Genomic DNA, 25,238 nt, shown 5'->3' with positions numbered 1-25,238 from the left:
GTTGAATACCATTCATGTAAGTGTTCACTTGTCTGCACCACTGTCTGTTTCCAGTCACTATTAGGACATGGTATGTTAGGAATCCTTTAATATCCATTCCATATGAAATGTTAACATTTCAGGAGGTGAAGGAACTGGGATTAGAAATGCTTTGATTTAACAAAGTGGAAAGTATACTTTACTTTAGTATAGTAATAGTATACATGTATTTTAAAGTGTATTCATTACATATATGTAATAAATCTATAAATATGTAAGACAAGATATAAACCAAACTACACTGAACTCAACTGAAAAAAATAATAGTTGTAATTCCCTGTACTTTACTAACAGTTATAAAGCCTTATAACATCCTTCAGGGATATTGTGTTTCATGCCAAACTTACTAGATTGCTCAGAACAGGTTACTTGGATGAATCTGACTTTCATGTCTATCAGTGACAGACTTTGAGAGAAGCTGATAGAACCTCAATTAACACCATCAGCAAAACAAACAAAAAAAAACACAATACAACTAACCAACCAACTAGTCACCACCACCACCACCAGCTTCCCCCCCAAACAAACAAACAAAAAACAACAACAAACAAACAAACAAAAAAAACCCTCACATTTTAAAGTTTGCCCCAACATAATTTATTTACCCATTCTATTTTACACAAATCCACAGTACTTACTGGCATCAGCAAACTTTGTTTTCATTAATGTTTGGCCAAAGTAATTGTGTGAACAGAATTCTAGACCCATTCAAGGAAACATATTTTGAAACAGGATATTGAAAATAAAGTCCATAGGACAATAAAAGTCAGTTTACATGCTGATGTCAGCATTTGTGTGCTGTGATAAAGCCAAGCTATTTTCATGATAAAGATAAGTTCATATCCAAATCTTTAATAATAAACAAAACTGATGTTAGGTTTTCACATTAAAGTCAGAGGCGTCTTTGTAACTCTTCCGAAAGACTCGATTGTTGCAAACAAAAGTTATGTCCTGTTAAGAAAAAAAAATATTAATCACTCAAGTTATTATATACTCTGTATTCCAGACTCAAGCTTTATACTGAAACCTTTGAAGAGTCTGCCCATACGTACCAAATGTTGTAATTGATACAGAATCACTGCTATACAACAGCTGCAATAACAAGGTGCTGCTGCCTTTACTTTAATCTACTTCTCTTTCTGCCAGTTTATTATGTTTTGAATTTATTCTTTTGTAGATCTGTGAGCTATCTTTCTTATGGAAATTAATCTTTTTAAAAGATTTGTACTCTCATTTTCAAACACTAATACATTCATTCAAGTATCCCATTATTCAGAACCAGCTGGCTTTTTATCTAGTGATATTTACTTCAAAAAGCCAAGTTAAATGGTATCATAGATTAATTCTCAGGGCACAGGAAAGCTGTTTTAGAGAAGAAGAGATTTGGTAATTACTTAGAATATTGCAATAAAATCACAGAACATGTCAGAAATGTGTTATATAATCTGTCATAATACGAAACTTCACCAAAAAAAAGTTAATTCACTGAACTGAACATAGTGTGTGGCATCACTACATGATTTTTAAGAGGAACATTATGTAATGATAAAACTTTGCTGTGATTTATAATAAACTGTGTCATGATTTTTAGTTATGTATTTTTTCTTTGCAGAAAGCACTGAAACTTCAAAAAGGGCATTATCCACTGAAATTTCTTACATAAATCAAACTGGAAATAAGACACATTTTACAATTCAATTTAAGATCCCACAGAGACAATAATGTTGCAAGCTGTGCATTTTGTAGAGTAATATAGTAATGTCTAGTTTGCATTTTTGAAAAACCAAATTAATCACACTTTATTGAATATGTTGAAGCAAACCTAAAATTCATCTATTATTAAAAATCTTGTGCAACAAACACAAACTATATTTTATACATAAAGGACAAACTCATTTATTCATTAGGTTAAAACACTTGGAGTTTGCATTTTGTAGCTATGAAAGAAATGACATTTTGCTATCTGTTCCCCATTTTAAATTTTTCAAAGCATTATGTTCAGAGTAATGTGCTTGAAAAATTGTACTAGTACTTTAACACAGTATCAGTCCTGAAGGCTACACAGAAATCCCTGTAGAAACTAAGAGTAGTCTTGATTTTTAAACTTCTTTTGTTAGCTAATCACTTAAAAGAACAAATAGTCTGTTGTCATATAACTCATATTCAAACAACCTATTTTAGTCCTTCATAGATTAACCACAAGATAATAACCTTTTTAGACAGTTTTTAGCATTTGTACCTCTCTTGAGCTAACATGCCTCTGTGCTAGTTTGAATTAGAACTTTGAACTCAGCTGTGATCAAACTGGTACATCAAAGAAACTGGAATGAAATTTGGGTTTTATTCAAGTCTCACTAACTTCAAGGAGAAGATGTTTAAAAATGATTTGTAGATCTTTTCCAGCTACAGAGTGTAATAGTGGAATTATGTATTCTATATCTTGTAAGGCATGTTAAGCTCTATGCCAAATTCGTATGCCAGGTACTCGCTACTACTTACAATTCCATTTTTAAGAATACCACTTTAAGGTATTCTAGTGTTTTTACGACAAATTTTATTTCTGGGATTTGATTTCTAGGAGGGTAGTTGCCAGTTAATTACTTGTTTGTTTTGGTGATTTAAAAGTGAGAAACACAGTTTTCACTGAAAAACAGTTAAATTGATTAAATTGATTTTTGTCAGAAATATATATTGACTACGTATTCAACATCATTTGCAAAAACAAAGTGTTTGAGAAAAATGTTCTAATTCATTCTAAGGAGTCAAAAATCCTCAATAGTAATAATAATAATAAATAAATAGTTATATGAAAATAATTCACAAAAACAGGCATAATTTTTGCATGATTTTTCCTTGAACATCAGGAAAACATCTGCCCCTTGTCTCATATTTTAGTTCAAGATCTATGTCTAACCATTTTTCAATCTAAAATTAACATTGCTGTTTTTCTTTACTTAAACAGCATGAGTTACAAAGTATAAACACACTTTTCTTTTCTTACAAGAGTAATAACAAATTTGACAAAACATTACTCATGATTTTTTCTCTTTGGATGTTGATATTATCTGTATCTGAGAAAGGAAGAGATTTCAGGCCAGGTTAAGAAGCATTTAAAGGACATTCATGAGAGAATTCTCAGTTGAGTGTAGCATACAGGAAGGTGAGATGGTTCTACAGTGGATACTGTAAAAAATTCTGATGTTGCTTCTCTTTATGCTGTGACAGACAAAGCAGAGGTTGGGTTGTGCTGAAGGTGGGCAGAATTAGTTATTAAGATGACCTGACATCTTGATTTATTAGTGATAATCCTAGAATACCAGTCCCCTGTTCCAGCAACCCTTAAAAGACACTTAGGGGTCTTCTTTGTTTAATGCTTTTATCAAGGTGCAGAAAGAAACCTATTCTTAATACTACTACAGGAAAGTGAGCTCACCTTTTCTTAAAGAGAAAGCATTACGGTCCCTTGCATTATACCAGAAAAATGTTAATGGTAGAAGATAATTTTGTTTGCTCATTTGTTTGTTTGTTGTTTTCCCCACTAAACAGTCAGCCAAGTGTTGTGCATTTAAGAAAGCATCAGACAAAGGTTTACATTCAGATCTGTCTTATCTCACATGGATTAAATACAAATGAGCAGTGCAGACTTATCTGTAGTCAACAATGATCTGTAAGAAAGGCTTGTATGCAATCTCGGCAAAGTCAGGAGGGGGATCAGTAAAACTGCAGTCTTGGACTTCCGTAGGGCTGACTTTGAGCTGTTCAGGACACTGGTTGATAGAGTCTCTTGGGAGGTGGTTCTGAAGGGCAGAGGAGTCCAGGAAGGCTGGGTACTCCTCAAGAAGGAAATCTGAGTGGCTCAGGAGCAGTCTGTCCCCACATGCCCAAAGACAAGCCAGCATGAAAGAAGACCAGCCTGGCTGAACAGAGAGTTGTGGCTAGAGCTTAGGAAAAAAAAGAGGGTTTATGATCTTTGGAAAAGAGGGCAGGCCACTCAGAAGGGTTATAAGGATGTTGTAAGGATGTGTAGGGATAAAATTAGAAAGGCCAAAGCTCATCTGGAGCTCAGTCTGGCTACTGCTGTTAACAGAAAATAACAGAAAATGTTTTTATAAATACATTAACACGAAAAGGAGAATCTCCATCCTTTACTGGATACGGGGGGGAACTTAGTGATGAGAGATGAGGAAAAGGCTGAGGTGCTTAATGCCCCCTTTGCCTCAGTCTTTAGCGGCAAGAGCAGTTGTTCTCTAGATACCCAATACCCTGAGCTGGTGGAAGGGGGTGGGGAGCAGAATGTGGCCCTCACAATCCATGAGGAAATGGTTGGCAACCTGCTACAGAACTTGGATATACACAAGTCGATGGTGCCAGATGGGATCTACCCGAGGGTGGTGAGGTAACTGGTGGAAGAACTGGCCAAGCTGTTTTCCATCATTTATCAGCAGTCCTGTCTATCAGGGGAGGTCACAGCTGACTGCCAGCTAGCAAACATGACACCCATCTATAAGAAGGGCTGGAGGGTAGACCCAGGAAACTATAGGCCTGTTAGTTTGACCTCGGTTCCAGGGAAGCTCATGGAGCAGATCCTCCTGAGTGTCATCACGTGGCACTTGCAGGGCAACCAGGCAATCAGGCCCAGTCAGCATGGGTTTATGAAAGGCAGGTCCTGCTTAACGAACCTGATCTCCTATGACAAAGTGATGTGCTTGGTGGATGAGGGAAAGGCTGCAAATGTGGTCTACCTTGACTTCAGTAAGGCTTTTGACTCTGTTTCCCATAGCATTCTCCTCAAGAAACTGTCTGCTTTTGGCTTGGACTGGCATACGCGTCATTGGGTTAAAAACTGGCTGGATAGCTGGGCCCAAAGAGTTGTGGTGAATGGAGTTAAATCCAGTTGGAGGCTGGTCACTAGTGGCGTTCTCCAGGGCCAGTTATCTTTAATATCTTTATTGATGATCTGGATGAGGGGATCGAATGCACCCTCAGTAAGTTCGCAGATGACACCAAGTTAGGTGAGTGTGTCGATCTGCTCGAGGGTAGGAAGGCTCTGCAGGAGGCTCTGGAAAGGCTGGACCGATGGGCTGAGGTCAACTGCATGAAGTTCAACAAGGCCAAGTGCTGGGTCCTTCACCTGGGGCACAACAACCCCAAGCAGTGCTACAGGCTGGGAGATGAGTGGTTAGTAAGCAGCCTGGCAGAGAAGGACCTGGGAGCATTGGTGGATAGTTGGCTGAATATGAGGCAGCAGTGTGCTCAGGTGGCCAAGAAGGCCAACAGCATCCTGGCTTGTATAAGAAATAGTGTGGCCAGCAAGGCTAGGGAAGTGATTGTTCCCTTGCACTTGGCTCTGGTGAAGCCGTACCTGGAGTACTGTGTTCAGTTTTGGGCCCCTTGCTACAAGAAGGACATGGAGGTGCTCGAGAGAGTCCAGAGAAGGGCAACAAAGCTGGTGAGGGGTCTGGAGAACAAGTCTTATGAAGAGCGGCTGAGGGAGCTGGGATTGTTCAGTCTGGACAAGAAGAGGCTCGGGGGTGACCTTATCACAGTCTATAGATACCTTAAAGGAGGCTGTAGCGAGGTGGGGGTTGGTCTATGCTCCCACGTACCCGATGATAGGACGTGGGGGAATGGGCTAAAGTTTTTTTTTGTTTGTTTGTTTGTTTTGTTAGTTTGTTTGTTTTTGTCTCTCTCATATGTATGTATTCTGTCTCCTGTTATGTACCCTTCCTCACTTCTTGACCAGCTGAACTACTCCTAATGAAGAGGGATTTATGGAACAAGGAAAGGGAAGCAGAGAGGTGCTTATGTCTTTTCCTAACCAGTGAAAGAGTTTACCATCATCATTTTTTATAAATGAGATGAGTCTGAATGTACATCCCTTGATAGGACTTTTTGTCTGAGACACAAAGTTATATATATTGTTTAAAGTACAATTAAAAGGTGTTTGCAATTCTGCAGAAATTGTGTTGATATAAGACTCTTTTAAAAACAGCCTAGAATGACTATTACATTTTTTGGGGTTTGTAAAGTTCAGAGTACTAAATCTTTATCTTACAGCTGGGGAGAAATTTCTTGTCTAGAACTATTAAAGGACAAGAAGAGACAACTCTAAAAAACTACAGTTGAACAAATTAGCATACCTTGCTATTACTTAATGACAATAGGATTTTGTGTCAAACACTGGATTGTCTATTTTGTTTCTTCTACAGTAGGTGAAAATGTTTTGGCATTAGAAATGAATGTTGGTAAGAGTGGTCCAGACTCTTCTGGAGTAAGACAGAAAAACAAACAAACACAACCCCAAAGACACACACACACAAAGTGTGGCCTTAATATCTTTAAAATGGTGATGTCTTTCCATTTTAAAAGTGAAACAAATATAGAAAAATTGATTAGAAAATAGCTACAATAAGATTGCAAAAACCAATAAAAGGTTTAAGAAATATATTAAGATATATCTCTTTTGTATTCCTACCCTCTTAAATCCAATTCCATGCTTTAGGATGCTATTGCTTTTTAACTTTGACAATTTTGGTAAGGCTCCAGTCAGAAAAACAGTAGTAGTTTTGAATGGGGAAGGTATCAATATGTAAGAAGTAGAAAAATATTGGTAGACTAAGTTTCAAAGAGAAAATGATCCTTTTTGCATAAGCAGCATCATTTGTGAGAGGCAATTATAGCAGATATGTGTATATATCTCCCTACTGAGTGAAATTCCTTGTGGTCTGCTGTCTTTGTATGCCTACTATTTCTTATGTAATTTCACATTGTAAGCCTTTCAGGACAATGAAACTAGGACTGCCCATCTGCACTAAGTATCACATATTACTACTACCGTTACTACTACTCATACAAGTTGTCATTTCTGTTGTCATCATCCTGAACAAACAATACACTGTGTGCAAGAAGAGTAAAAGTTTCAGCAGTCCAGAAGCAAGATTCAGGATCCATGAACTCTGAGTAAAGATTTCCTTCTCTAAGTAACAGAATGGCATAGTAATCTGTCTCAGGAAATAGAGAAAAAACAGACAAACAAACAAAAACATAAAGGCTGAAGTGCTTGAATGTTGTTCAGTGTGCTTCAATGAAGTTACTGTAGCATAGTGATGTACTGTATAAGAGCTATAATAATGATTCTTACTTTGTGGCAAACACTAGGTAGTATGTGATAAACTGCAATGAAGGAAGTATGATTCATGGTCTGATTTTGCTTGTTAGGCTGAATGTACTGGCATTGGAGCTGGCTGAAGTATACATATGCTGTTTACAAATCCAAATGTATGAAAAGGATATTTATTAGTGAATTTCTGGCTGACAGTTTGTTGTATCCCTTATATATTTACATGTGCAGTTTGTGTGTGTGCATGCATGCATACACATAAAAGTAGACAGATGTACACATGGATATACATTTATCTGTATGTGTCCAAATAACACAGAAGTTTAGCATCTAAAAGAGGCTTTTTTTTTTTTTTTTTTTTTTTTTTTTTTTATTCTTTAATGTTCACTGGATTCCTTTGAAGTGTGACACTTTTCCATGCTGCAAATTTACGAAAAAAGTATTGTATAAGAACTAGAAAATTAAGATTATATCACAGTGGTCAAGGCAGATTAAAGCAGTACAAACAATTTAGGAGAAAGACAATTCCTCTCAGAGTTAACACCTGCTTACAAAATGATGAGGTAATTTCTCTATGGACTTCAGAGCCTGTGCAGTCTTCTGGCTTTCCTGTGGCAGTTATATGCTACTCAGCTGGACATACCCTCTTTTACCTGTTCCTTAAGTGTACAGGAGATATTCGTATGCAAAGTTATATAAAATGTGAATATATAGTAATAAATTAATTACCTAATAAATGGAAAAAATTATAAGTAAGTACATACGACTTCAATTAAGATGTTCACTGAGTCATTTATGATGTTTATCATGTTGGAGTGTGTGGAAGACAGCTTCCTGATTCATCTGGTTACTGAGCCTACCAGGGGAATTCCCCCCTAGACCTGCTGTTCACAAACAGAGAGGGACTGGTGGGAGATGTGGTGGGCGGGAACTGTCATTGGCAGAGTGATGATGAAAGGGTAGAGTTCTCTATTCTTTGTGAAGTCAGGAGGGGGGTCAGTAAAACTGCTACCTTGGACTTCTGGAAGGCAGACTTTGAGCTATTCAGGACATTGGTAGGGAGGGTCTCTTGGGGTTCCGTCCTGAAGGGCAGAGGGGTCCATGAAGGCTGGGCACTCCTCAAGAATGAAGTCTTAAAGGTGCAGGAGTAGGATACCCTTGTGTGCTGTAAGTTGAGCTGTAAGGGAATAAGACTGGAATGGCTGAACAGGGAACTTTTACTGAGAGTCTGGGAGAAAAAGAGAGTTTATGTCCTATGGAAAAAGGGACAGGCAGCTTGGTGAGAGTATGAGGAAGTTGCCAGAGAGAAAATCAGGAAGGCTAAAGCCCAGCACGAGCTCAACCTGGCCACTATGTTTAAGGATAACAAAATTTGTTTTTATAAATATATTAATGGCAAGAGGAGGCCCAAGGAGAATCTCCATCCTCACTGGACACAGTGGGGAACATGACTACTGAGGATAAGGAAAAGGCTTTACATTTGTCTTTACTAGCCAGACCACTTATCCTTGGAGTACTCCGCCTCTGGAACTGTAAGTCTGGGACGGGGAGCAGAATAAACCCCTCACCGTTCAGGTAATTAGAGACCTGCTGCTCCACCTGGACTGTCACAAGTAGGTACCTTAAAGGAAGCCATAGCGAGGTGGGGATTGGTCTATTCTCCCACGTGCCCAATGATAGGATAAGGGGGAAAGGGCTAAAGTTGTGCCAGGGCTAAAGTTGTGCCAGGGGAGATTTAGGTTGGATATTAGGAAGAATTTCTTTATTGAAAGGGTTGTTAGTTACTGGAATAGACTGCCCAGGGAAGGGGTTGAGTCAGCATCCCTGAAGGTGTTTAAAAGACGTTTAGCTGTAGCGCTTAGTGACGTGGGTTAGTGGAAGACTTGTTAGTGTTAGGTCAGAGGTTTGACTAGGTGACCTTGTAGGTCTCTTCCAACCTAGATGATTCTGTGATTCTATGAAAGGCAAGTCTTTCTATGACCAGGTGACCCACGTGGTGGATGAGGAAAAGGCTGTTGATGTAGTCTACCTAGACTTCAGCAAGGTCTTTGACAAGGTTTCCCACAGTGTTCTCCTGGAGAAGCTGGCAGCCCATGGCTTGGGCAGGTACACTCTTTTCTGGGTTAAAAACTGTCTGGACAGATGGGTGTAGAGAGTGGTGGTGAATGGAATGAAATACAGCTGGTGACCAGTCACCAGTGATATTCCCAGGTCAGTATTGGGGCCCATCCTCTTTAATATCTTTATTGATGATTTGGATGAGGGAATTGAGTGCACCCTCAGTAAGCTGGTAGATAACACCAAACTGGGGGGAAGTGTATGTCTACCAGAGGGTAGAAAGACCTGGACAGGATGGGTCGGTGGGCAGAGGCCGATAGGATGGGGTCCAACACGGTTAAGTGCCAGGTCCTGCAGTTTGGTCACAACTACCCCATGTAATGCTACAGGCTTGGGGCAGAGTAGCTGGAAAGATGTGCAGAAGAAAAAGATCTGGGGGTATTGGTTGATGCTTGTCTAAACATGAGCCTGCAGTGTGCCCAGGTGGCCAAGAAGGCCAAGGGCATCCTGGCTTGTATCAGGAATAGTGTAGCCAGCAGGACCAGGGAGGTGATTGTCCCCCTGTACTCTGCTCTGGTGAGGCTGCGCCTTGAGTACTGTGTTCAGTTTTGGGCCCCTCACTATGACAAAGGCATCAAGGCCCTGGAGTATGTCCAGAGAAGGGCTATGAAGCTGGTGAAGAGTCTGGAACACAAGTTCTATAAGGAGCAGCTGAGGGAATTGGGCTTGTTTAGTCTGGAGAAGAGGAGGCTCAGGGGAGACCTTATTGCTCTCTACAACCACTTGAAAGGAAGATGTGGAGAGCTGCGGGTCAGCCTCTTCTCACAGATAACTAGCGACGGGACTGGAGGGAATGGCCTCAAGTAGTGCCAGGGGAGGTTTGGGTTGGAAAGTAGGAGAAATTCCTTCTCAGACAGAGTAGTTAGGCATTGGAATGGGTTGCCCAGGGAGGTGGTAGAGTCACTGTCCCTGTAGGCGTTTAAGGCAAGGTTGAATGTGGTGCTTAGGGACATGGTTTAGTGGGTTATATTGGTGGTAGGGGGATGGTTGGATCAGATGATCTTGGAGGTCTATTCCAACCTTTATGATTCTATGATTCCATATTGAATAAGATAAAATAAATGTTGCTATTCACCTATTTTTGTAGAGTTCTCATAACATGCTTGTAGTTATGTCATAAAAATTCTACATCAAGGAACTTACTGCGATTCTAGCTATCTGCTCTGAAATTAACATATTTGCTTAGGTGTACCTAACAGGAAAATATTGCCCAGTTACTGTTTTCCTGAACACAGTGCTACAGCTATGTCTTATTTTATTTTATTTTATTTTATTTTATTTTATTTTATTTTATTTTATTTTATTTTATTTTATTTTGTTTAATTCTTATGACTTCACATTTAGTTTTACATGTATAAATTGCACTTTTATCATATAACGTTATATAACCATACTAATAAACTGTGTATTATCTATGAAATGAGAAGGTAGGTATTTGTGAAAGGAGACAAAAGAAAAATCTATTTTTAGGTGAATGTCACACATCCTGTGACTGAGTTGCTGAGCTTTCACTTGCATTGGACAGTTTCATTATTCCTTAAATTGAATTAAAAAAGAAAAAAAAGAAAAAAAAAAAAAAGCTTTTCCCGTGTTAATCTCTGCCAAAATAATGAAGGATTAGTATAAAGTGTGAAATATATATTTCATGGGATTCAGTGCTAGTGTAAAAAAAAAATATTTATATATCACTTATTAGTTTATATAAATTCAATATTTTCTGATATGTAATTAAGACTATACCCTGATATTCAGCATGTAAAATTCCATCTTATTTCCTGGAATTACCTGTTTGTACTGCAATTGTTATTTATCAGAAGATAAATGTGGAAGGGTGGAATAAATTGGGAACAAAACTCTGGCATGGTCTATGTAATAAAACAAAGACAATAAAGACAATAAATGAAGCAGTCAATATGACTGAGGCCGAACACCTCTTTTTTTTTTTTTTTTTCAGATTCTCCTTTATATTTTTTGGTGGGAAAATGTATATCAACTATATATTTTTTTCTTTCGGAATTTTCTTCTGTACATGCTTGTTTTCTGTAAAACAGCAGAACTACAAATACCAAACCCATAAACCCAATATGTTAGAGAAAATTATAAAAACTTTCAATTATCAGGCCACATTCCTCATGGTCTATTTAAGAGCATTAGCATGACTATATAACCATAAAATTACAAGGCAAGGCTTTCCATGGAAAAAAAAAATGAAAAAAGAAAAATCCATATCTAGAAAAACAAAGAAACACAAAGAGTTTCAGGGAAGTCTTTGGAAACTTATTATTCCTCTTTGCCATAGTACTTGGTCTCCTGAACATTTTACTACCTCTCAGAAGAGGTAGTAATATATATAATAGATATTTCATATTGATAATAAGAGACAGACAGGATTTATATAAGGCAAAATTATATTTGTTTTTAATGATATAATAGTAATATATAATTAGTAATAATAAATAAATAGTAATGATATAATAGTAATAGTCTTATTAAAATGCTTTTATCTATAAATGTCTGTCCTTTATATACCTCACAACACTCATTTATGGCAGGTAAAAACCATAGCTGATTTCAGGAGACTGAATTGAGTTACACAAAAATGAAACCACAAATTTATAACAATCAAATCTAAAGAAGGATTTGATTCAAACAGTGGTATGAGTGGTTCCTCACTGTCACATGCTAAGATTACCAACTTTTTGCACACTGATTATGCATATTTTCCAATGGACATAAATAATGAAGTAGATAGTGAAGAGTAGTCCACTTCAGAAAAAAATGAGCCAACACAGCTGATACTGATGTTTTGTTTGGTAATTGTTGCTGAGATACAGTTTGTTTCAGCAAACACAGAAGATAACAGCAGTCTTGTTTGCAAGATTAAGGGGACTCAGAGAAGATCAGTAGTACCAAAAATAATGTGGAGAGGAAGGGAAAAAAGAGAAAAAGGAAAAGGAAAAGGAAAAGGAAAAGGAAAAGGAAAAGGAAAAGGAAAAGGAAAAGGAAAAGGAAAAGGAAAAGGAAAAGGAAAAGGAAAAGGAAAAGAAAAAAAAGAAAAAAGTTTGAGTTTGTAGTAGAAATTCTGGCTGTCTTTTGTCTTTTTGCCACATGATACTGCTTGTGTATGTAATATTGTGGTGGTTCTGTTCCAGTGGGCAGCTGAGCTCCACTACAACTGCTCTTTCACTCCCCCTCCTCAAAGAGGAATGGGGAGAAAATACAATGAAAAGGGCTCAAAGGTTGAGATAAGGACAAGGAGATCACGCAGTAATTATTGTAACGGGCAAAACAGACTTGGCATAGGGAGACAGTAAGCTTTATTGCTTATTAGTAACAAGCTAGAGAAGTGAGAAACAAAGGAAAGAAACCAAAAGCACCTTCCCCCCCATCCACCCTCTTCCACCTCCTCCCCCCGAGCGGCGCAGGGGAACGGGGGAATGGGGGTTATGGTCAGTCTACAGCGCTTCTTCTCTGCCGCTCCTTCTCGGTCACTCTCGCCCCCTGTGCTGTGGGATCCCACCCACGGGATGCAGTCCTTGATGAACTGATCCGGCGTGGGCTTCCCACAGGCAGCAGCTCTTCCAGAACTGCTCCAGATATGGGTCCGTACCACGGGGTCCATCCCTCAGGAGAAAACTGCTCCAACCTGGGTCCCCCATGGGTGGCAGCTCCTGCCAGGTCACCTGCTCCTGCGTGGTCTCCTCTCCACAGGCTTCAGGTCCGGCCTGGAATCTGCTCTGGCAGGGGTCTTCCACAGGCGGCAGCCTCCGTTGGTGCAGGGCCACCTGCTCCACTGTGGTCTCCTCCACGGGCTGCAGCGTGGAACCCTGCTCCACCGTGGTACTCCATGGGCTGCAGGGGGACATCCTGCTTCACCATGGTCCTCACTGCAGGCCGCAGGGGACTTCTGCTCCTGCGCCTGGAGCACCTCTCCCCGTCCTTCTTCACTGACCTGGGCGCCTGCAAGGCTGTTCCTCTCTCCTCTCACTCTCCCAGATGCTGTGTGGCGCAGTGTTTTTTTTCCCTGTCTTAAATGTGCTCTCAAAGAGGTGCAAAACAACATCGCTTATTGGCTCTGCTCTGGTCAACAGTTGGGCCCTTACCAAACAAGGGGCAGCTTCTAGATCCTTCTCACAAAAGCCACCCCTATGGCCCCCTGCTACCAAAACCTTGCCACGTAAACCCACTACAAATATTATCTGAAACAATGGCTGAGCTGGGGCTTGGATTCCCTTGTCTAAGGACAGACATGGTGTCCTCTGTGAGGTGCCATAAAATAAGTAAGTTTTCCACATGAAAGGAAGAGGAAGACTTGAGAGCCTGGAATCATACAATTATAGAATTGAATCATAGAATATACCTAGTTGGAAGGGAGCCACAAGGATCATCGAGTCCAACTCCTGACTCCACACAGGTCTACCCAGAAATTCCGACCACATGACTGAGAGCATAGTCCAAACCCTTAAAGTCTGGCAGGCTTGGTGCCATGACTAAGACCCTGGGGAGCCTGTTCCAGTGCATGAGCACCCTCTCAGTGAAGAACCTTTTCCCAATATCCAACCTGAACCTCCTCTGTCTCAGTTTGAATCCATTCCTTCAGGTCCTATCACTGGTTATCAGAGAGAAGAGATCAGCACCTGCCCCTCCACTCTCCCATGTGAGGAAACTGTAGGCCACGATGAGGTCTCCCCTCAGCCTTCTCATTTCCAGGCTGAACACGCAAAGTGACTTTAGTCGCTCCTTGTATGTCTTCCCCTCTAGGCGCTTTACCATCTTTGTAGCTCTGGTTTTAATTTCTAAAATCCACCTAAAATCAAGACAGATCTGACTCAGTTGCCTAGACATAGGTATGTATTTACTGCTGTCTTAGATACCTAGAGTGCCTGACCTCCATCTCTAGATGACCATGGGGTCTCCTGCAGGTATTGTTCTGCAATCATCTATCCTATAAGAAAGTCTGAAGTTATTTTAGCTGTCTTAGGTGGTGTGTGTTTAGGTGTGAGTTGAGTCTGGGGGAAGTCACTGCAGTCACCAAAACCAGAAGATTCAGATTCAGCTGACCAAAGATAGCTGTTTCCTATGGAATGAGCTCAACAGTTCTCTAGAGCTTATTGGCTATATCCCTACTGCCTATAAAAGGAACTAAAATGCTTAGCTTACATTATAGGAAACTTAACTGAGACAAGCTGAATGTTAATGGGGACAGAATTAGAAAAGAAAAGATAAGCAAATAAGAGATGGGTTTCTGAAAATGAATCTGGTATTCTTAGATCAGTTTGCTTGCAAGGTTGACAGTTTACAGCCTAGTTTTCTGCTTCATTTTCTTGGGTGCATTACTTTCCAGTCCAGAATTATTTTCGTTTATTATTATCACCTTTGGCTACCTAATTGTGCTACTAATGAATACAAATAATCCATTCATCACATTTTTACTTATCCACTTCAGTGTACAAATAATGGTTTGTTGTATAACTGCTGATTATTAGAGAAGGTAGCTCACATTATAGAAAATACGTGCTGAAATGTTGATTGTTGGGGAAACACCAAATTCTTTAATCAGTCTTTGAAATTATGAAAATGTGTTGTTATTTTTATTCCATCAGACTGTGATGAGTAAACATGAGACACCCTGAACACATTTTTTAAATAGCTACTTACACTTGGAACTTTAATTTCAAATTTTTGAATGCTTATATTAGTACTATAGAACAGGAACAACATAGTTGGCTATTGAGTCGCCTATTTGAGGGCACATGTGTGGAGTTTGAGCAGTTAATGTGAAGCATATACATTTCAAAATTACGTCCCTTGTGCTTGAAAGCCTTGAAAACGCTACTCTCTCATCAACTTGGTGCAGCATGAATTGAAATGCAGTTTGAAAGCAATGTAGAGCTTCCAATTGCTGCTTCAGAAAGGGTTGTGCTGAATCTGGAATACTTTGCATAATTTAATTAATTATGCCACTAAAAACGATTTTATCTCAATTTAAAGCAAACAGCTTTTATGAGGGTGAACTGCAGCACCCAGGGATATCAGGTGTCCAAGCTTTTAATCCTATTACAAAGACTTGTCAGCTACTGATGGAAACTGGAAAAACGTAAGCCTCCAGCAGGGCAACAAGTGAAGAGGAAGAAGGCAACAAATTTTTAATACTCTTTGAAACCACTGTATGCATTAAGTCCAAATCAAATGTAGAAAGTGACAAAAGTGGTAGCTTGCACTTAATTGTACAGACGGTGAGTAGTGTCTAAGGAATAACACTTATTTTTCTTTGACATTAATGAAAATAACTGTTTCCTCTAAGAGGAAAATTGTTGTGCTTAACTAATGTAAGAAACACACAGCAAATGGCCAAGACTATTTATTTTCATGTCTGTCCACTTAAAGTGTTAAGTAGTGTAGCAGCCTGTATTTTGAAAGTGGTTTCTAATGTTGTGGATTGGATTCTGTCTGTGAATCATTTTCATTGTAAACAAATCTTGACCGATGATGCTGGACTACAAGTATGAAGGAATCTGTAACTGACTAGACACTACCCTCAATACTTTGCTTTCTGAGACTTATCTATTCCAATTCAGTATTAGTTTTGGTATCCCTCTAAAAGAATAGACATACAGTACTTTGGAAGCAGAAAGGAGTTCTGATTTTAAAAAAGATTTAATTTCTGGGCCACATAATCAGTGCCTAATTGGCAATCTATGACTGACTGTGCAAAATATTTTGACCAGGTTATGAAAGGTTACAGTAGAATTGACTCTGTCTCCATATCAAACATCAGCATGTAACATGAAATTAATTGTAAATGTAGATGGTTCTGTTAATAAATAGGAAAAATATCTTATTAAAGGGAGTTCACCGGCTCTATGAAATTGAAATGCAGAAAACTTCCATACTTATCATATTAACAAATATTCATAATACTTAATAATATATTCTACATATTGTATGTATTCATATATGCATGGTACATATGTATGTCATCATCTTTGGATGGGAAAGTTTTTTTTTTTAAAGTGTTTAAAAGATTTGTAAAATGGTCTCTTTGTTAAGAATACTATAACTGTACATGTAAATTCAAGAACTTTGCTCCAGGTGTGATATACATTTTACAAACTGAATATCCTTTTCTGTTTTATTTTTGTTGTTTGTTTTTTAAGAATAACAGAAATAAATGTCCATAAATAAATAAATAAATAAATAAATAAATAAATATATATTTTTTTTCCAGTGGATGGTGAGGATTGGAGAGTTTGTAGCTACAAAAGCAAGACATATTGACACAGATTCATTTTACTTAAGCTATCTAAGTCTAATCCATTTGTAAACGCTTTCTCTGCATTTACTGTTAAGATTTAGGCAAGCCCAGAGGGCATTCATTCCATTTGTCTCTTATGTTCTTTCCTTCTTCATCTCCTGTATGTGTAGGCATTACCTGGTTACTAGGCAGTACTGGTATTCATTTGAATTGCAGTATAGTCCCACTTGTGTTAAACTAGCCAACACACATGGCTTATGCTGGCTTCACAGTAGATGCAGCAGGACAGACATCTGCATCCAGCATGAAATAAGAGCAGCATGGACAAGTCGGATGTACTCTGATACATTATTTGCCAGAACAAAGTTCTTTCTTTGACCTTTATTTAACAGGTGCAAAGATTTAGGTTGGGCTTGTTCCTGCTCAGTACTTTTCAGATTTTTGGTGGCTGTTTTTCAATGAAGCCCTAAGTGCCATACAAAGAGCTTTATTATTTGTGTACATGTACCCAAAGATGGAATGAACAACTCTTTGGAACTACCTGTCTTCTTCTATTGAGTATATATCTGCATCAACACCCATATCTTGGCTTAAATTAAGTGAGGTGAACACATTTTCTGTTTAACTCTTATTTCTGGAGTCATATTTGGATGAATATTCAGAATAAATGAAATATAAATGTCACAGTGGCAATAAGCAGAAACTGTGCGAAAAGAAAATTAGATTTTTTTTTTTTCAGCTAAGATTTAGCTCCTTTAATTATATATGTGTTTGAAAGTTGTTTCATGTGTTTTTTAGAGTCCCTGAGTTCTCAAAATACAAGAAAACATGTTTGCTTATTAGAGATGATGATGAGATTCAAATCAGTTATTAACCAGCTCAGCTATATGCGCTGCATAAAGGTGGTGACGATTTCTGTAAAATAGTAGAAGTATCTAATATAGTTGATCCTTTTCGTTGTTTCATAAAATTGCTGTGTTTGAGTGTGGTAGAGTTAGGGCTGAATTTTTATTACCTTCTTCTGAGCAATTTATACTGGGATTGAGACAGTATTGAGCTAATGAGTTAGAATTTATATTGAGCCTTAGCTGTCTTCATGAAGTAACTAGGGAAAGAAAATCATGGCAATAATGGAGTATTTTTCATTATAAACTATGTTGTACAGCTTTTATAATCAGGTTTTTAATAGATGTAGAGAAATTAAATTGGAATTCTACCAACTTTTGTGCTTTTGTCATCCCATAAAATTGATGTTAAAAAATGTCAAGACCAATGTGCTTAATTTCTACTGAAGTAAGGAGGAGGTGGTATTAGTCCTGTTGCTTTCAAGGCCCTGTTGTTTATTAGGTAGTATGATGCAGAAAAACATTCAGAAATATGCACTTCATTGTAACCTTCAATGCTAAATATAAGCTGAGTATAGATTAAATAGATTTTGACTAATGTTATCCTGAAGTCCTTATCAAGAAAAATTCACATGAAAACAGCAGAAACATTGTCAGGAAGGTGAAATTGCACTCCATATGAAAAAGGAAGAGGTCAGATATTGCTGATGTGTATATTAATGCTGCTGGGAATTCATAGGTATAGTGATTTATTGATATATTCAAACATTGTTTATTGATTTTATATGATAAATATACAAACATACAATAGTCTATGGATTTCTTCATATGTGTAGACACATATATACTCAATCTGAGCATTGCACATGAATATGTACAATAAATAATGTCTTAAGAAAGGATTTTCTATTTCTACTATACAAAGCCATACAGGTTAATAGTTTTTATTGTCCTTTAATTCTATTGTTCCATTTAGCTCTGTGTGTATTTTTAATCAGGGGCCCAGCAAAAATGCTCAACTACATGAACTATTGCTCGTCTCAACCCTTTTTTTGTCCACACTTTTCCTTGCTGTTAGTCCATTCCACTAAAAAGAGACTGAAGGAATCAATTAATATTTCCTTACATTTTAATTAATAATGCAAAATAAAAATATAATATACAACAAGAAAAGGTCACCCAAGCATGTTCAATAAATGAATATTTTAGTTAATTCCTATAATGTTTGTTCATTCAAAAGTACAGGAAGAAATATGAATGTAGTTTAAATTTTAATTGGAATAATAGACAAAACTTTTTTTTTTTTTTAATGTAATAAACATATAAAACATGGTTTTATTTACTATGAATGTCAAAAGTATATGTAAAAACATTAATACATCAGACAATAAATTCGTGTGATTGAACACCACTATAATACTTTTAAGTCTGTTCTAACTCAAATTAATAAGTTATCCTTGCATATTTTTTTTCAGCAGATGAAAAAAAAAAACACACCACCACCACCAAAAATAAATAAATAAATAAACACACAACACCACTACCAACAACAACAGAAAAGAAAAATAAATTGCCCTTCTCCCAGCCCACATATTGAATAAATAAATAAATGAAAATTGCCACTTGCAAGGAAGGTTAAATTGCTGGCCTTCCTTGCAGATTCAGACATTAAAAATTTGGAGTTTTCCTTCATCCAAATAATATATATTCATTCCCAACAGGCAGCAGTGATGGTTCTTGGGATAAAGAAAAACTTCAGTCTCCCCCCACCCAGGGATCACAGTCCTCTGTTAACCACCCCAACTTGCCTGGACAGCATAATGTTCCAGTTAGCCATCCTCTCAACCCTCTTCAACAGAATCACCTTCTGCCAAATGGTACGGGTTGACATCTTTCAGCACTAACATCAGTAGTCTTCCAATTCCTGTCTTGATTTTGTGTTTACATAAATAGGCTATCAAAAAGTCAAAATTATGGGGGATATTGGAATACTTTCTTCAAAGTTCTAGCTGGGGAAGTGGAGTTGATAAAGAACAAATATGTATGCAATAAAATTGATACTTAAAGTAATTATTAACCAGTGTATAAGTGGCATGGTAATGCATTGCTAAGTCACTTTACAGCAGATATTATAAAAGATAATAAACAGCCTTTGCTCATCAATGACACTGTACAACATTACACTGATATGAACAAACTAAGATGTCTAATAGCCTCTACTTGTATCTAAAAACCCTCCATGGTTGCTAGTGATTTACATATGCACATCCCAGAAAAGAAAAGACGCATTGCTGCTTTGTCTTGATATGGGACCCATCTTGTCATCCATAAGTTGAGTATTGTCCATGAGGAGAAAACAGAAAAAAACCACAATGTATTTATATTTATATAATATATATAGAGAGAGAGAAAAGAAGTAATCCTATTTGCATTTATTTTTTCCCCACCAGGACTGGAACTTCCTTTTATGATGATGCCCCACCCATTAATTCCTGTGAGCCTACCTCCAGCATCTGTCACAATGGCTATGAGCCAGATGAATCACCTTAGTACCATTGCCAACATGGCAGCAGCAGCACAAGTGCAGAGTCCTCCATCCAGAGTTGAGACATCTGTTATTAAGGTAAGTATATTAAAAATAAAGTAAAATAAATCTAGCACAGCCAGAGCCATCATAAGTATTACAAAGATGGGTAGGTGTCAGATCTCACAAGGTAAGTCATAAAGTCAATATGTAGCTCTGAGAACAGTAGGCTACTGGTCACTAGTTCTACCTTCTCCTCTCCCATATCATAAGTATTAAAGTAATGCTCAAGCTGAAGCACTTTTCATACAGAATACACAGCTTTCTGGTTTCTCATATTTAATAGTCTGTAATCTAATGGCATGTTCCTCAAGATAAAGTAAGACATGATTTCATTGTTAAATTAAAACAAACAAAGATGGAGTCTGTCTGTTCTTCCAATTTGTAATTCTAAGCATTTGAACTGAAATGCTGCAAAGTATCTGAAGGCTGAAAGGCTTAATACTTTGTCTCTAAATTGCCAAATGCTGGAACAGAATGTAATAAAGTTACACAGAACAGACCCAATAATCTCCAGGCCATAATAATAGTACTATAGAGAACTCTCAATCTGAAAATATCTACCCATTTTAGGTTTTATTGCCTATAAGAGTAGCAGTCTAGCCCCTTCTCCATCCCAAATCAATTTGGTCAGAGATTTATTTAGCAGAGGCATGGAGTCTTCTGTTTTTTTTGACTGAGGATGATCTGTATTTATTTTAAAAGCTTTTTTTCTCTTACTACCAGATATTTATGATTTGATTTGACATTAATTCAGATATTTACATTTTGCATTTTTATCCTTCTTTAGTTCTAATACACAAGATACAAAAAGTATTGTGTGCTAGTTACTTTTGTGCTATTACATAACTTCCTTACATTAGAAAGCAAACAAACAAATGAACAAACAACAAAATAAATAAATGTTATTTGGTTATTTGATATTTTACAATTATATTGGAAATCTGTCATTTAACACAATCCCTTTGACAAGATCTGGGTAAATGTAAAATCTTTTGGACCTTCAAATCAGGAGCTACAAAAGTTTTGATGGAGGAGCACGTGCAAAACTACACTTGAAAATTATGAATTACTTTAGCAACAAAACTTTGTTTTCACTATTTTTCCTAGTATTTCCCTCTCTTTCATCATCTGTGAGCTATTTCATTTCATATATAAGAATTCAAAATTTGATCTTCACTAGTATTTTTAACTTTCTGTTCAAAACTTTGACAAAAATTTGCATTTGGAATGCAACATAGCTCCCAGGTTATGAGAAAAAAAAACCAACAAACAACAAAACAAAAAACAAACAAACAAACAAAAACACTTCTGTGGAAAGCAGGCTGTAGGAAGTGGGCCTGGTGTGTTCTTAGATCTAAACCAATTATGGGAAGATAATGACCCTGGAACTGAGATGTAACTCTAACTCATCTAATTTAAATCTGTCTAATAGGCTTAAAAATATTGGACTCTGAAAGAGAGACTTTGTCATTATGTAATTATTATAATTTTAACCATAGACAGCGCCATACCAGATTTTCCTTATCCCAGAGTTCTTTAACTTCTAAACAGGCTCACTCTTGTAGCTCATTTAGGTAGAAAGATAGTTTTGGTCTAACCTAGGTGAAGAACTTGAAAATACCCATAAAATTTTGATTTTCAGTTTGAATTATTTTAGCAGCATTTTGTAACTTTTTTTCCCCCCTAAATCTTGATTGTTTAAGCATATGCTTGTATAAATAATCAGCACTATTTATCATCTCTTTGTCTTTTCTTATATACCTATGAAAATTCAACAGTTCTTTATTTATGCTACAAAAATCTTCATCATAGCAACCAACTTTTGTGCAGCTCCTCTCATAACATTTTGCACATTATTTAACAAAACAGGTTTGATGTTCCCATCTGGTTTGCACATAACAAGTAACTGGAAAGACGTGGATTTATAATTAAGTGTTTTTAAATGGCCAAATTAACTTATGTTCTTTTTTGAAGCGCTTTCTCACTCAGAAGTGAAATACATTTTTTTTTTTTTTTTAATGTTTATACATTTAAGTTCATGGTTTAGGGACATTTACATAGAACCTGATGGAGACACTATCTAAGCACTGCTGTATCTTCAGTCAAAATATGTAGCGTACTACCCACTATACATTTATATTAAAGGTAAATATGTAAATAAAAGAGTGATAAACTGCCATACAAAACTCACATCTTGCTGCATATAATTATTTCAGTAATTCTTTAAGGCTCGGGAACTTATACATACTTTTCTACTCTTCAGCATCTTTGTGGTACACCATAACTCTAGATTCATGTCCTCTGCTTTTGCCTAGGAAAGATGAATATGGTCATGTGGATAGAGAGAACACAGCCTATTATGCTCCTGTTTTTTAATACTAAACTGGATTGAAAACAAAACCTGATCAACATAAAAACTCAAGGTTATTGTTTGGGGGATTTTCTTCCCATCAGCATGGAAATAACATTGCTGGAAATTTACCTTTCCCTCACTAGAAATAATCAGAGGCTGTGAGTTTAGTGCCTGTTGAATTATACGCACTGAGAAGTTGAGAAGCAAACTTCAATCAGCATACTTTCGGAACCTTACACTAGCAATGAATAATAGCTTTTACTACAACTAAAATAAATATTTTAGAGAATAGATCTAAGTGAGAAGGTCAAATCTGCTTTTCCTTTATTTTTGTAGGAATGGATAAACAGTGAAGTTGCTCTCTTTTACAAGAATGTTTGTTATTAGAATAATATTTTCCTTATACTGCTATATTTTTAGGCTCTTTGGCTTTGTTTTCATTATCTTCTGGATCGATCTTTTAACCTTGGTTTACTTAAATACTTTTCCTCAATTACAATTTTACAGAAGCTGATTTAAAAGGACTGTGAATCACTCATTGTTAAGCTAATCTTTATAACCTGAAATGTCAGTGTAGATTTGAAATTAGAGTACTATATAAGTTTAAACTTTGAAGTTAGATAACCTATGAGAAATTTCTACTCTGAAAAGTAAATCCAGAGTTACCATATCTAATTAAGTAAATGGAAATGAAATTCAGTCTTAGAAAACAGGAGTCTTCAGCTTATAAATAACCTGGTTTACTGGATACTAGAACTGTGAACAGTGCCACAGTGGATGACTTGCTGACCTTTTTTTCCAATTCACTGAGTTCACAGTTAGTGTTGTTATCTTTAAACTCACAAAGCTTAAAATGCGTTTCTATTACTGGGTAATATTTAATTTCTTCATGATAAAAAGGTGGGATAAAGCTGAGATCATTTATAACCAAACATTTTATCCTGCTGTGTTCAGGAGATGAGACAAAGACTAAATTATAAGGGAAAACTTAGAAAGCAACACTTTTTTTTTTTTTTTTTGGCAATGAACTCTGAGCTCTAAAATCTTCAGAATTATATTTCAGAATAGTTTTTTGCCCTTTCGAACATAAGACAAACATTAGATGTTGTTTTGTGACGGAATGTTTAGATATATGAGTTGGATGAATAAGAGGAGAGCAACAACAACCAGGGAAAGCAGACTGTGACAGCAATGAATAGCGGTGTGACAGCTGTGACCTGGGGATGCTTTAGATATGAGGTGGCTTTCATCACCTGTTTTCAAAGGCTCAGATTGTTAGCAGTTTCACTACATCATATATATATTTTTTTTTCAGTCAGTAGAAAGATATATGAAAATATTATGGACATGTCTTATATTAATAGCAACATGAAAAATTCTACTCTGATAGTTAGAACAGAGCAGAATTCCAGAATTAAAAATTGCACTTTGTCCATGGAATATTACTAATAGTTATGGGAAAAAATAAGAATACAGTGGGAAAAACAAAACAAAACAAAACAAAACAAAAAACACAAAACATACACACACACACACACAAAGTAAAGAATAACTTCATTTGAAAAAGTAACCATTGGCATAGTAGGTTTCCACTGTATCTTAAATACATGAAACTAAATTTTTCTAATTCTCTAAATATGTCACAGCACTGGTTGCCTTCTTGTCATCCAACAGCAGAAATTGACAATGAAATTAATAAACTAAGATAGCAGATGACAGTTGATTTTATAGGCTGATATGAATTTTTATTCTGATATGAAATTTTATTTTAACATTCTTCTACTTTTCCATCTTTCACTGAAAATACATGTGTATTACTATTAACATATTTGATGTTCCTATATATTTTTTTGCCTGTAATTGCTGCCAGAAAGTCCGAATAATAGACCAAGAGAAGAAATACTAAACTGCTATACAATGACATAGGAACAACATACATTTACAAATTTCAAGGGAGAATGGTGGTGAGGAAGTTCAGAGAGTGGACCTGAAAGGAAGATGACTGTAAGAAAAAAATGAACAGGTTCACTTCATTGAGGGTGTAGACAGCAGAGAAAGGGATTGTAGAAGTCTTCTATGACTACTGTGTAAATAGCCTTGAGTGTAGTGCAGAGTTTTAAACCTAAAATATATTGGCCACAGTATTTCAGTGTAGAAGAGTTTACTGATAACTTATTTTCCAGTTATGGAAACGGTGTTTTTTATTTTTTTTTTTATTTTTATTTTATTTTTTTTATTTTTTAACGGTATTAGTTAAATTATCTCTTAAAATTGGCTGACACACCACCCCGTAGAGAAAAAGGCATAGGAAGTACCCTGAAAATACAATTAGACATCCCGGATAGAAAACCATTCCACTTCGCTGTTGTTACTAATAAAGTCAATTTTCCTGTGCTATAAACTGAAGAAGACTGCCAGAATTGCCTTCTGATATCAGACTGAAAATATATACTGAATATACTGAAAAATCTTTAAAAGTGTCTCTCTGGATGCAATGAATAAAATAACATCCAAAGCCATAACATCCATTAAATAACATTCATTAAAGGACCATCCTCAAATTTCAAAAGACAATGTCAGGAAATGCTAGAATGCCCCTGCAACTTTAAAGTTATGACGTTGCATTTCGTAGTGTTATGGTAAAATTTTAAATTCACAATCACATATTATATTTTTCCACAGGACCCCTACCTCATTCAGTAAATGGTTAGTTGTTCAGAATTTGATTTTTTTTTTTTTTAAATCAGTGTCTGTCTCATTTAACTTTTTTTTTTTTTTTTTTTTTTTTTTTTTTTCCTGAATCTGGTGTGGAATGCAGAAGTTTCCTATGGACACTTCTGTGCCTTACAGAAACATAACACGCAAAGAGTGGTGGATACATATTTGCAACATGACGTATACTATATTCATTTTACAGAAAA

General features: G+C 36.6%; 1 protein-coding gene across 8 annotated transcripts in view; it reads left to right on the top strand.

Moving 5' to 3' along the window:
* Window positions 1-25,238, top strand: part of DACH1 (dachshund family transcription factor 1) — a 375,913-nt gene that overhangs the window by 233,079 nt on the left and 117,596 nt on the right. For 5 of the 8 annotated variants that reach the window (XM_084510838.1, XM_084510840.1, XM_084510839.1 and 2 more), the window contains exons 4-5: window positions 19,099-19,254; window positions 19,828-20,000. In XM_084510838.1, the coding sequence (XP_084366964.1) occupies window positions 19,099-19,254; window positions 19,828-20,000 (329 nt within the window). The remainder of the gene's footprint in view (window positions 1-19,098; window positions 19,255-19,827; window positions 20,001-25,238) is intronic. The other 3 variants (XM_084510843.1, XM_084510844.1, XM_084510845.1) reach the window with 1 other exon arrangement.

The sequence above is a fragment of the Aythya ferina genome (genome assembly GCF_964211825.1).
Source record: "Aythya ferina genome assembly, chromosome: 1".
Classification (NCBI taxonomy): domain Eukaryota; kingdom Metazoa; phylum Chordata; class Aves; order Anseriformes; family Anatidae; genus Aythya; species Aythya ferina.
This window is presented reverse-complemented; position numbering and strand designations above follow the sequence as displayed.